Here is a 14,202-nt window from a genome sequence, read left to right as displayed (position 1 = left end):
ACACTCTTGATGGAATTACCCACTAAATTAAAATTGCAAAGCTCCTGTGTCGCCCAACTTTCCTCACTCAAGAATGGGTGAGGCAGGAGCAGCGAAGCAAGGCCACCCCCTCCTTTACGGCACTAGCTGCAAAAACGAGATATTTAATGGGAGACATTTCAAAGGAAAGTGGTTCAGACAATCTGGGGGATGTGCTGGGAAGGCCATGTGTCCATGTGAGGCTTGGTCTAGGCGTTTAAATAGTTACTCTGGAGTTAAGCAATTTGTTTCCCCCTGAACTCTTTCAATGTAACTATCAGGATAAAACTGGCAGAACCATCAGAGTTAGCAATTTAAATTGTTTCTGTTAGATGGCTCCCAACCCAGTTCAGTTGTCCAGAGCAATTTGGCATTTCTGAACAATTACTGGGTAAACCCTTACACGGGGACTTCCTAGAGGGATCCCCCAGCGCATCATTTGGGGGTACCCCCACCCAATGCAGCACTGGGGAAGCCAGAGAGTTATGGGTCCAGATGTCTAACTTCTTGAGACACTTTATTCATTTGTTTTTGGGGAAGCACAGTGGTGCAGTGGTTAGCATTGTTGCACCTACCACTGCCATGCTTATCAACTTAATCTCTAGGTTTGTCCACAACAAACATTTGTGTAACTAGCCTATAGTTATCTAACTTACCTCTTTTCTCTTCTTGAGCAGAGACGTTGCATTAGCTATCTATGCCACAATTTTGCATTTTAGAAAAGTGAAAAATTGTGTTCAGAGCCTCTAAGTCCACATGCTTTGTTCAACATCCAAGAGATGCAATCCATTTAGGCCCAATTACATCATTTTGAATATTGCTCATTTTTTCATAATTACTGCCTTATCACTGACTTTTATTGCGCCCCATACCTATACCTACATGGTTACTTCCATCAACTCTTGTCTGAATGGAAACTTAGACACCTTCACCGTACCTACATCCTTCATTTGAGTGACTGTCCAATTCTTTTTTATTTTTAATATCTTTGTAATTATGTTCCCTGCTGGCCTTTTCATAACCCCTTTCAATCTCCTTTTACACTGCTTCACTTAATTTCCCTTCATGCTATCTTTCCTCACCCGAGGAATGCACCGCATTTGAAGATTCTCCATTACTAGTCTATTGTCCTTTTTAGTTTTCTGCCCAGCGTTGATAATTTGAGCCAGATCTTGTGTTTCATGTCTACCCTTCGCCATATTACTCAAACTTAACCCTTTAATCCCTCAAAAACTACTGCCACATTTTGTTAAGTTTGCTGGGGTATTCCTGCAAAAGAAGGCAGTCTTTTTTGAAGTCCAATATTGAATGATGCAAATAGCTACTAATGAACTGATGTAAAAACACAACTGGTTTATTTAACATCATAATGTTTACATAAATAACAGAAAATGGTGAAGAACTGTGCAGTTACCATTCTTTATATAGATAATAGGCCACTTCATGCATTTTTGGTCTTCTGCATTTAATCAGTTTTTTTTCTTTCAATTGTTTTTACAAACCACCATGATAATCTAAGAGTCACCTCCCCTTCTCAACTGCATGGGACTGGTGAAGTTTTCAGTTCTGTGTAAGCTAATTTCTCTCTTCAAACTGTGACTTGTTCTTCAGAAGGTAAGCGGCCAAGAATTCAATAGGATTGGGAGGTCTGGAAAACAAAATTTATCAAGTAAGCAATATGGTAAACTAAGTTTTAACTTTTTTTTTAAATTGCAGAATTGATGTTGTGAAACATCTAATGTACGATCTTATCTCTCATGCAGAAGTTAGTCCATATATTTAAAAACAAAGCATGCAAGTTCACATTTTAAAAACACAGGGCAGTATAAAATGAAGACACGTCAAGCCATGCATTATGGGGGTCACACATCAGTCCTCTTCGAGTCAGTTAAGGGTTCTAAAGGTTTTGTGCTATGCTTCCTGTTTAATTTGTGGATTGTTAAAGTTGAATAAAATTGGATTAATCTCAAACCACAACCTGCTGACTCTAGTCACATTTGCTGCAGGGGCTGGCTTTTAAAGCAGACCAAGGCAGGCCAGCAGCACGGTTCAATTCCCGTTCTAGCCTCCCCGAACAGGCGCTGGAATGTGGCGATTAGGGGCTTTTCACAGCAACTTCATTTGAAGCCTACTTGTGACAATAAGTGATTTTCATTTCATTTTTAATTTCAAGAGATGGTGGCATAATGGTTAGCACGGCTGCCTAATAGTACCAGGGACCTAGGTTTGATTCTGGCATTGGAGTTTCCTCCGGGTGCTCCGGTTTGCTCCCAGTCCAAAGACGTGCAGGTTAGATAGACTGGCCATGCTAAATTGCCCCTTAGCCTCAAAAGAGATGCAGGTTAGGTGGGGTTATGGCGATAGGGTTGAGAAGTGGGCCGAGGTAGGGCCCTCTTTCAGAGGTTCAGTACAGACGCACTGGGCCAAATTGCCTCCATCTGCACTGTAGGGATTCAATAGATATATTAACACCATTTACTTTGAACCACAGGTAATATGAAGGAAAGGCTCTTTTGGAATCTGTTATGTTCAGAATTCTATAAAACGAGTAACCAGAACTTAGGTACATTCGGTGAAGGTTCAATTTGGAATTCGAGCTATAGACAACCAGTGGGAACTGAGGATTTCTCTGCTAGCCTTGATATTTATATTCTAAAAAATTAAACTAGAGAATTGAAAAAAATCGCAAATGTGAGAAGATTAGTGTAACTGCTCTCAGTTGTCGCCATTTACCTATCTGAATATTTCAGTAACGGATATATACATGTCCTTCCAGGCTAAATACAAGCCACAAGAAGGATCAGATAATGGAATGAAAGTAATTGATGGAATGAGATTATAATTGGATTCAGTCAGTGTTTTTAAAGGCAGCACAGTGAACATACATAGCTTCATTATTACCTGCAATGTTAGTTAAGTAGCACCTAAGTTATTCAGAATCATTGAATACTGCTGCACAGAAGGAAGACAATTGTCCCATTGGGTCTCCGCTGGCACTTTTGAATAGTAATCCCGTTAGTCCTTCTACTCCAAATCCCTGTAATTTGTTCTCAAAGTATTTATCCAATTCTCTTGTGAAAACTTCATCTGTGTCCATCACATCCAAATTCTAACCACTCGCTGCATAAAAATTTCCCTCAAAGGTCTTTCTGATTCCCTTGCCAACTTGTGTCCTCTACTTATCTTCAGCCATTGGAAACTGTTTCTCTTTTTTACTAAACCATTCATGATTTTCAACATCAAACTATCAAATTTCTTAGCTATCTCTGCTTCAAGTAAATCACCAACTTCTCCAGTCTATCCACATAACTGCAATCGCTCATCCCTGGGACCATTCTAGTAAGTCTCTTTTGTACCTTCTCCAAAATCTTTATCTCCATCCCTAAAGTGCGGTGCCTGGATTTTGACACAGTAGTCCAGCTGGAGTCAAACTAATATTTTGTGTAGGTTTAGCAAAACTTTATTGCTTTTGTACACTGTTTCTAGGATCCTATACAATTTGTGAATTGCTTTGTTAACCTGTCCCGTCATTTGTGCACAAGCATCCTTGGGTCTCTCTCTTGTAACCTTTTTAAAATTGTACCATTTAGTCTGTATCATCTCTCATTCGTATTTCTAAAATGGATCATTTCACAATTTGCCGTGTTGAATTTCAAGATGTGTCCTCCTATTTCATCTTGAAGCCTATTACTATCTACCCGTGTTCACTACAATTTCAAGTTGTGTATTATCTGGAAATTTAAAACTGCCCTGCATCCACAGTCCCATGCCATTAATCTATTACAAAATCGACAGTGGTCCTCCCCTCTAGATTCCAAAATACAAACATTCACCACAACTCTATCCCCTAATAAATTTTGTATCCGTGCTGCTACTTCTCCCTTTATCCCATGAACTTCAATTTTGCTAACAAGCTTAAATGTTTTTTATGGTATCCTAGTGGATAATATAAAAGTGTGCGTTAGATATGGAAAGGATATCCATTTAAAGAATGGAAGTGCTCCAACTTTGCGAGACGATCCAGTTTTAGACAATTTTGACTGGGCTCTGCTTAGGAGCAAGAGATCATTCAGCCTTGAATGCTGAAACAGTTCAGTCCCTGCTGCATGAAACCAGCATAGTTTTGATCTCTATTTACACTGGTACAAAAGGAGCCTTATATTCCTAGGACAAGGTAATGAATAAGTACCTACCTAGAGATATGTGCTGCCAATACGGCAATTGCAAATGGAAAGACAACCCTGACCAAGTGATCCCAACCTTATTATAATGTCTAACCTTGAGCAGTGTTGTTAGCAAATGTATAGATAGTAACTGTCAAATCCTACGTTAATCATCATTATGGTCTCCCAGCACGTGGTAAATCATTGGTGCTTCGGACTGATTTTACCAGAAACCCTTCCTATTAAGAAGAAACTTCCATTGCATTTAGTCTAGGATGGGTTTGAACCAAGAGGAATGGATTGGATTTGTTTACTGTCACATGTACTGAGGTAAAGTGCAAAGTATTTTTCTGCGAGCAGCTCAACAGATCATTAAGTACATGGGAAGAAAAGGGAATAAAAGATAATACATAATAGGGCAACACAAGGTATACAATGTAACTACATAAGCACCGGCATTGGATGAAGCATACAGGGGTGTAGTGTTAATCAGGTCAGTCCATAAGAGGGTCACTTAGGAGTCTGGTAACAGCGGGGAAGAAGCTATTTGAGTCTGTTCATGCTTGTTCTCAGACTTCTGTATCTCCTGCCCGATGGAAGAAGTTGGAAGAGTGAGTAAGCCGGGTTGGGGGGGGGGGGGTCTACTATACTGCCCGCTTTCCCCAGGCAGCGGAGGTGTAGATGGAGTCAATGGATGGGAGGCAGGTTCGTGTGATGTTTACGACTCTCTGAAGTTTCTTGCGGTCCTGGGCCGAGCAGTTGCCATACCAGGCTGTGATGCAGCCAGATAGGATGCTTTCTGTGGTGCATCTATAAAAGCTGGTACGGGTTAATGTGGACATGCCGAATTTCCTTAGTTTCCTGAGGAAGTATAGGCGCTGTTATGCTTTCTTGGTGGTAGCGTCGACGTGGGTGGACCAGGACAGATTTTTGGAGATGTGCACCCCTAGGAATTTGAAACTGCTAACCATCTCCACCTCGGCCCCGTTGATGCTGACAGGGGTGTGTATAGTACTTTGCTTCCTAAAGTCAATGACCAGCTCTTTAGTTTTGCTCGCATTGAGGGAGAGATTGTTGTCGCTGCACCACTCCACTAGGTTCTCTATCTCCTTCTGTATTCTGACCTGTCGTTATTCGAGATCCGGCCCACTATGGTCATATCCTCATCACTAGATGGAGTTGGAACCAAATTTTGCCACGCAGTAGTGTGTGTATCAACTGTTGAATGCATCAACTTCCATACTACTTTTCAAAATACATCAGATTACTGCTGCTCTATACATACCTCTATGTACATCTTATCCTACTCATGGGACTTTGTTCAATTACCTTCTGACCAACCATTTATATATAATATATATATTATATATATATATTATATATATATATATTATATATTTAAACCAAGAGTAACATTCACAACATTAATAAGATTCAGACACTTGCTGATTCTATACATTAATTGTTCACCCCTCACAGAGCAATAGCTTTGAAATATAGCGCCCACTTATCCTGTAATTTTTGAAAGAATCCTCTCGGCCCTCTCAACAATATATATATATATAAAAATAGGTGATTTATTTTCCCCAAAAGAGCAGTATATACTCGCTTTCCATAAACATCTTACCTTTCTTTTGCCAGAACTGAAAGGCCTTGCAAAAGAATAGGTACCACCGTTTGATCCAGATACGCCCGGGTTGGAAGGGACTGCAGATCCACTTTCTGTTTAGATGTTTTCTCCGCATTCAGTTTTTCATTTTCAACTATCCTCTGTACCATTCAGAGAAAAAAAATATACAGCTTTTAACTTTAATCTTTACTCTGCATCTTCAACCAAAGTATTTTGCTGCAGTTTGTAATTCAAATAATAGGATTACTACCAATAGCAAGTAACATAAAGTTCAATACAAATGAAGTTCCTTCCACAGAATACTTTAAAAGTAGAATTTGTGATTATCCTACTTTACTCTTCTACTCATCTTCCCAAGCAAGAGTGCAGCCAGTGCACCCAGACAATCAGCATTCAGGCCTGGCTTCATTAAGCGAGTACAACTCTTGTGGGGAACACCTTCAACCGCAGTGTATCAAAACAAAGAATCTGTATGATGGGCAGCAAATTAAATCTGGCACAATGCTGTACAACCCAAAAAAGTCCTCCACATGATATTCTTCATGATCCACCTTTGTCTCACTCAAGTGTCCATTGCTCATGTGTGGGCACAAACAGCTATTTAGTGGGCTATTTGACTGCAAGGGCTTCACAACAGAGCATTTTCCTGCCCGAATATACTTTACAACAGGAGGGTCATTTAATAAGCATCAGATAAGGCTGACAAAGAGAGCAGTCAGAATAGCAAGGAACCTTAAAAGAGAAGAGCATTAAATGGTTAATAGACTTTCTCCAAGTGTTCAAGGAAAAACTATATTAAAATGCCACGCCATAATTATTTTTATGACTCTCATTGTTGGTTCACTGGATGCTGCCTGGAATGGTAACACACCCACACAGCTCTAAAGAGATTAGGAAAGGTTTAATGAAAAATAAAAAATAGGGAGGATTCTGCATAATTTATAATAGTCCATGGCTCAGCCATATGTTTAAACTCACTACTGAATTTTAAGCATCAATATAATGCTACTTCTCATAAATGGTTATAGTCTGCACAGTCAAACCTATTTACATACAAAATTGCATAGTAGATAGCCTAGGAAAATAAATGCTACTGGCAAATAGAAGAGCTAAGCAGCATTTAGAAAGATGCAACCAAGGCCAGAAGAGCATATTCACTGAACAGTATTCTAAAATTCCCTGCCATGTTAGCTCTATATCACATTCACTATTGACTCAAGAGACTGGCCACAAACACAGTCCTATGAAGATTAGAAAATCTTTAATGAAGTCAAGTTTACCAAGTACTCATGGTTATACAGGGCATTGCAAATATGTATTGACGATAACTCTGCAATTGACTTGCACAGAAAAACTTGCATGCACATAGGTTTGACTCTGCATGAACCTGTCCCTGGAATAAACTGCCACATGGTTCAGTTCAGTACCTGCACGTTCTCAGAGAGACCATATTCCGCATGAGGATTTTCTGATATCTGAAAAAAAACACTTCATCTGAGAGCAGTGCTACTTTTGTCCTACCTAAGCAAAAACCAAGAAATATGTTCTTGTGTCTCACTTATTCCAGTCTAATATTACCTGCATCTGTCCTTCCAGGTTTGGTTCTGCAAGTGTATCGCCAGGCTCTAGGAAAGTAAACACAGTGGCATTAAAATCATTATCTGGGACATCTCAAAAAGGCTCTTCATCCAGATAACACTCGGGGGAAGAGTTCCTCTATGTTGAACGGACTGTCAATTCTGAATGATAACTGTTATGGGTATTGATGGCATCCTCTGGAGCCACGATTAAGAATCTCTGTTGCCAAGTTGGTGCCAGATAATGAATATCTCAATGTGGATGGAAAGATTCAGTTGCACGGTTTATGTCAGAACCAATGACTTGGGGAAGTAATTGGAGGAGGCCCTGCTGTACCAGGCGATAAGAGCTAAATAAAAGTAGGATTTCAAGAGTGGTAACCGGTTATTACTCAAGCTACATGTTAATTGGGACAAACAAGAAGATGACTGTGGCAAAATCAATTCTTTGGGGAAAGAAGGGTTCCATTTCATTGGACATTGGCACAAGTATAGGGCCATGAAGTAGCTATACAAATGGGACGTGCTGTTCCTGAACCCAGCTGGTACCAAGATCCTAGTGGAAAGGATAAATAGGGTGGTAATACGCACTTTAATAGATGTGGTGGGACAGGGTGACTCAGTAAGAAGCAATAGCAGAAATCATAGTTTATATATAATAAGAGAGACAAGATCAGAATCAGGTTACAAACAGGGATATAGATAACATGAATAAAATAACTAAAGTAGCTGCAGACGGAGTGGCAAATAAGAAATATGTTCAGGTATACAATACAGGAAAGACAACATTAGGACAGAATGACAAATATTGGTCTTTTACCAAATTTATACACTATAGAGTAATAGTATGTAAAATAAACAATAATTTGGAGGTTAATATACAGAATGGAAAGTATGACATGGTGGTCATTGTAAAGACATGACAACAAGCTAGTCATGATTGGAAGTTAAATATTCCAGGACAAGGGGGTGGATTCTCCATTCCCCCAGTCACATGTTTCTTGGCAGTTTGGTGTTCGCTGGCAGCGGGATTCATTACTCCTGCTGTGTCAATGGGATTTACCATTGAAGCCACCCCATATCGCTGGGAAACCTGGAGGCAGGAGCACGCTGTCCGAGGGAATCCCAACGACTGGAGAATTCCAACCAAAGTCCAGAAAATATATGGAAACTGGTGAAGGAGAGTAGCCTTATTGATTCAAGATACTCTTACAATATCAGTAATAGAGGCTATAGGTAAATGATGGCAATCAGCAGAGATTTGTTAGAACCAAGGTAAAAGCGAGGACTTAAAAATGTATATATAGGGAGTTGTCTACTGGCCTCCAGATATCAGAAATGTGTTAGTTCAGAAATTAGTGATGCTTGTAGCAAAAGCAGAGTTTTCTCTTTTGAAAACATTTCATGAAAGCATTTATAATTTTTAAGAACAATTTTCAAGAGAAAAAACAACAAAGTAAATAACACCCACCAAACCAACAACCAGACCCAGCCATCATGGCTTACATACACAGTTTCCTAGTCCCCCTTTCCCACTAACTATGTCCCGCCACAACCAACAGCACCCCCCTCCCCCCACTTTGTATCTGCTGACAGCTTAATTTTCCCCAAAAACATCAATAAAATGCTGCCACCTCTGGGCAAACCTTTTTTTTGTTAATTTAGAGTACCCAATTATTTTTTCCAATTAAGGGGCAATTTAGAGTGGCCAATCTACCTATCCTGCACATCTTTGGTGTGTGGGGGTGAAACCCACGCAGACACTGGGAGAATGTGCAAACTCCACATGGACAGTGACCCAGGGCCGGGATTCGAACCTGGGTCCTCGGCGCCGAGGCAGCAATGCTAACCACTGTGCCACCGTGCTGCCCATCCTCCGGGCAAACCTGAGCATCAATCCTCTCAGGGTGAACAATCTTCTAAAGTCTGAGAAACCCAGACATGTCACTGACCCATCCGAGTCCAACCACGCCAATAAGATCCGTCTCCAGGCTACCAGGGAGACAAAGGCCAACACATCAGCCTCTCTTGGCCCCTGGACTCCCGGGTCTTCCGACACCAAAAATCACCACCTCTGGACTCGGAGCCACCCGTACCTTTAATACTGTGGACATGACATCGACAAATCCTTGCCAGAATCGCCTCAGCTTTGGACATGCCCAAAACATGTGGACATGATTTGCGGGCCCTCCCGCACACACCTATCCTCCACCCCTTCAAAGAACCTGATCATAGGGGCCACAGTCACGTGCAACCTGTGGACCACCTTGAATTGTATTAGGCTATGGGTTAGCGATATGGCAGGGTTTCTCAGTCTGGAAAAAATTAAGTTTGCCTTGAGAGGGAAAAGGGGAGGGGGTGAAAAGAGGAAAATGGGAGGCATGGTAGTGTAAGACAAGGACAGGGAACTTAATATACGGATAATCAGGAGATCGGGGGGGGGGGGGGGCGGTGGGAGGGGAGAGATAGTAGGGTATGTTATTTTAACGTTGTTGCGTGTGTTGGCCTGCTCGGTTCTTTAAGAGATGTTAACTTATTAAAACTGTGAAAATTACAAATGCTTCAATAAAATATTTTCTAAATAAAAATTGTATTAGGCTAGGTCGTGGACGTGTTAACCCTACTCGAGGCATCCTCCCACAGTCCCGCTTTTAACTCCTTGTCCAACTCCCTCCCATTTTCACTTTACCTCCCCTATCGGAGTTCCCTCCCATTCCATGGGCTCTTTATAAATTTCGAGACATTCCCCTCCCCACTCCCGTTTTCGACACTACCGTGTCCTGCATCCCCAGGATTGGTAGGTGTGGAAAGGTTGAAACTTGTCTCCGTGCAAAGTCCCTCACCTTTTATTTTAAAAATTAATTTAGAGCGCCCAATTCATTTTTTCCAATTAAGGGGCAATTTAGTGTGGCCAATCCACCTACCCTGCACATCTTTGGGTTGCAGGGGCAAAACCTACTCAAAAACGGGGAGAATGTACAAACTCTACACGGACACAAAGTCCCTCACTTGCAGGGAGCGGAACCCTTTCCCACCTGGCAGCTCAAAATCCTTCCCCAAGTCCTCCAAGCACGGAAAGCTGTCTTCAATAAACAGGATGTGGAGATGCCGGCGTTGGACTGGGGTGAGCACAGTAAGAAGTCTTACAACACCAGGTTAAAGTCCAACAGGTTTGTTTCAAACACGAGCTTTCGGAGCACGGCTCCTTCTTCAGGTGAATGGAAAGGCTTGTTCCAGAAATGTTTATATAGACACAGTCAGAGATGCCCCGGAATGTGAGCACCTGCAGGCAATCAAATCATCAAATAAACAGGTCCCCTAACCGCTCAATCCCAGCTCGCTGACACCTCCGAAACCTCCCCATCCAGCCCCCCCGGCACAAACCGGTGATTGCCACAAATTGGAGCCGACACCAACACTCTCTCCACTCCCATATGATTCCGCCACTGTCCCTACACCCTCAAAGCCGCCACTACCACTGGGCTTGTGGAGTACCGAGCCGGCGAGAACAGCAGAGGTGCCGTTACCAGTGCCCCTACATGATGCCGCGTCCAACTGCTCCCACACCGACCCCTCCCCCACCACCCACTTCGTGATCGTTGCTGTGTTCGCCGCCCAATAGTAGTTCCTGAAATTCTGTAGGGCCAGCACCTTCTTTACCTACAGGGTTTTACCCACCCAAACGAACCCAGAGATCACCGTGTTCACCCTCTTTAAAAAAAAAAAGCCTATGGGATAAAAATAGGCAGGCACTGAAATACAAACAAAAACTTCGGGAGAATCAACTTTACCGTCTGCACCCTCCCCGCCTGTGACAACAGGAGGATATATCCCACCTTCTAAAGTCCTCCTTCATCTGCTCCACTAACTGAGCCAAATTCAGCTCGTGTAGCTGCTCCCATCCCCGCGCCATCTGGATACCCAATACCGAAAACTCCCTCGCACCATCATGAACGGCGCTCTCTCCCCCCCCCCCCCCCCCCCCCAATTTCCTCTCCTGCCCCCTCGCCTGAATTGCAAAGTCCTCACTTTTGTCCATATTCAATTTGTACCCCGAAAAACAGCCGAATTCCCCTAGGATCCTCATAATCTCTCCAATCCCCCACAGAAGGTCCGAAATATACAAAAGTAAGTCATCTGCATATAACGAGACCCTGTGCTCCAGCCCCTACCATCCTGCTCTAGCCCCTGCCAGTCCTATGACACTCTCAGCACCATCGCAAGAGGCTCTATAGCCAAGGCAAACAACAGTGGGGAGAGTGGACATCTCTGCCTCGTCCCCCAGTACAGCCTTCAATACTCCGAGCTCACTTGGTTCATCCACACACTCGCGCCACTGGTGCCTGGAACAGCAGCCAGACCAAGTCCATAAAACCCTGCCCAAACCGCCCCAGAACCACCCACTCCATCCAATCAAAGGCCTTCTCAAAGGTGACCACCACCTCTATCTCCCTTCCCTCAGAAGGCATCATAATCACATTTAGCAGCCTTCTGATGTTAGCCATTAACTGCCTCCCTTTCACAAACCCCTAACACCCCTGGCATACAATCCTCAAGGCCAAGATCTTGGCCAACAGCTTGCCGTCTACATTTAGAAGGGAGATTGGCCTACGACCCACATTGTTCCAGGTTCTTATCCCACTTCAGGATAAGAGAGATCGAGGCCTGTGACATCGTTCGGGGCGGGGGGGGGGGGACAACATGCGAGACTGGAGTAAGTCAGAGATAGGACGAGAGCTCAGAGGGATTTAAACACATGGATAAGAGTTTAATTGTTAAGACGTGGCGGGAAACCGAGAGTCAATTTGAGCCAAAGTTGCTCTGAGGAAGAGTCATACGGACTCCAGAGGTTAACGCTATTTCTCGCTCCACAGACTTGCTGATATTTTTACAGCATTTTCTGATTTTATTTCAGATTTCCAGCATCCGCAGTACTTTGGTTTTATAGGAGTTAAAGTTGTTGTTGTTTACAGCAGATAGTCGTGTTGTTGTTTAACATTACCCCGCAAACCTCTACACCCTCATACTGCTAACAGTCGTTCTAACAAGCCAATATGAAATACAGCCGGCTTTGCGGCCTGGCCACGCCACACTTGGTGCGGGGATCCCCCAAACCTCAACTCGGCGAGCCCAGCTTCAGCTCCTTCCACTCAGGCGACACTCAGCAAGTGCCTCCCACCCAGGACTTTGACATTAAGCAGCCGAACTGTTTTTTTTTGAGGCGGGACGACCAACTCCAAAGCAATCAGCTTACCTTCCGCCATGTTTGTTGTCCGTTTCTACGCGCTACCCCGCAAGCCCGCTGAGACAAGCTCGGCGATTGGTCGCCGCCAGGGCTACCATTGACCACGTGCTCTCATTGGCCCGACTGTGACGTTAGGCGAGGAAGGCGGCGATTGGTTGATGGGTCAGTGGATAGCGGGTCTGCGCGCGCAGGTGTGGTGGATAGTGACGTCAGAGCCACCACCAGGCGCATGCCCAACAAGTGCTGGCAGTCAGGAGGAGGTAAGGTGAGCAGGTGGTGCACATGGTGATGCCTCCAAAGTGTCACAGTGCCGCGGGGGCGGGGCAATCAGGATTAACTGGGTCAAAGAGGGCCTGGAAACAATTTAAACAATTTTTTAGAGTACCCAATTCATTTTTTCCAATTACGGGACAATTTAGTGTGGCCAATCCACCTACCCTGCACATCTTTGGGTTGTGGGGGCGAAACCCATGCAGACACGGGGAGAATGTGCAAACTCCACATGGACAGCGACCCAGGGCCGGAATTCGAACCTGGGACCTTGGCTCCGTGAGGCAGCTGTGCTAACCCACTGCGCTACCGTGCTGCCCTAACTTGGAACAATTTTAAATGAAAATGAAAATCGCTTATTGTCACGAGTAGACTTCAATTTACTGTGAAAAGCCCCTAGTCGCCACATTCCGGCACCTGTCTGGGGAGGCTGGTACGGGAATCAAACCGTGCTGCTGGCCTGCTTGGTGTGCTTTAAAAGCCAGCGATTTAGCCCAGTGAGCTAAATTTTAATATCATACTCATAGGATTTACAGTGCAGAAGGAGGCCATTCAGCCCATCGAGTCTGCACCGGCCCTTGGAAAGAGTAGCCTACTTAAGGCCATGCCTCCACCCTATCCCAGTAAGCACACCTAACATTTTGGACACGAAGGGGCAATTTATCATGGCCAATCCACCTAACCTGCACATCTTTGGATTGTGGGAGGAAAACGGAGCACCCGGAGGAAATCCACACAGACACGGGGAGAAAGTGCAAACTCCACACAGACTGTCTCTGAAGCCGGAATTGAACTTGGGTCCCTGGAGCTGTGAGGCAGCAATGCTAACCACTGTGCCACCCTGAAAGGCTGCTTTAGCTCAGTGGGCTAAACAGCTGGTTTGTAATGCAGAATAAAGCCAACGGTGCGGGTTCAATTCCCGTACTGGCTTACCCGAACAGGCGCCGGAATGTGGCGACTAGGGGCTTTTCACAGTAACTGCATACTTGTAACAATAAAAGATTATTATTAAATATGATCAGCAAAGCTGGATATAGAAATGTTTCCTGACCATCTCAGACCAGTTCCAAACCAACAAGAGTGCACAACAACAACTTAGCTTTATACAGTGCCTTCAACATCCTAAAACCTTCCAAGGCAAATCACTGAGCTTTCTTCGACCAGCCACATAATAAGATATTAGATCAGATGATGGAACATATTAAAGAAGGAATGTGAGTTGGAGAGGTTTGGGGCAGGAATTCCAGAGCTTAGGGCCTTAGGAAACCAAAAGCAGAGCCATCAGTGGTGGGGCAATTA

General features: G+C 43.7%; 1 protein-coding gene across 2 annotated transcripts; it reads right to left on the bottom strand.

Annotated features, from left to right (window-relative positions):
* Nucleotides 1–1,351: 1,351 nt before the first annotated feature.
* dpy30 (dpy-30 histone methyltransferase complex regulatory subunit) lies at nucleotides 1,352–12,785 on the bottom strand. Of its 2 annotated transcripts, XM_038800593.1 has the most exons (5): nucleotides 12,643–12,782; nucleotides 7,390–7,436; nucleotides 7,239–7,286; nucleotides 5,809–5,951; nucleotides 1,352–1,666 (listed from the first exon to the last, which is right to left on the bottom strand). In XM_038800593.1, exons 1-5 carry the CDS (start codon nucleotides 12,650–12,652, stop codon nucleotides 1,594–1,596), a joined length of 321 nt encoding a protein of 106 aa, XP_038656521.1. In that variant the 5' UTR covers nucleotides 12,653–12,782; the 3' UTR covers nucleotides 1,352–1,593. The 2 variants fall into 2 exon arrangements, with proteins under 2 accessions (XP_038656521.1, XP_038656522.1); XM_038800594.1 differs by lacking the exon at nucleotides 7,239–7,286 and having other exon boundaries at nucleotides 12,643–12,785.
* Between the last annotated feature and the right edge of the window lie 1,417 nt (nucleotides 12,786–14,202).

Source organism: Scyliorhinus canicula, chromosome 6 (assembly GCF_902713615.1).
Source record: "Scyliorhinus canicula chromosome 6, sScyCan1.1, whole genome shotgun sequence".
NCBI lineage: Eukaryota > Metazoa > Chordata > Chondrichthyes > Carcharhiniformes > Scyliorhinidae > Scyliorhinus > Scyliorhinus canicula.
The sequence above is the reverse complement of the archived record's forward strand: the minus strand, read 5'-3'. Positions and strand labels throughout refer to the sequence as shown.

What these genes read in the sequence shown, in the direction of transcription:
- dpy30 (XM_038800593.1), bottom strand. An exon ending in ACCTGGAAGGACAGATGCAG is followed by an intron (nt 7,287 to 7,389) that starts GTAATATTAGAC and finishes GTTTTTTTTCAG; the next exon opens with ATATCAGAAAATCCTCATGC. An exon ending in TCAGTTCTGGCAAAAGAAAG is followed by an intron (nt 1,667 to 5,808) that starts GTAAGATGTTTA and finishes TTTGTTTTCCAG; the next exon opens with ACCTCCCAATCCTATTGAAT.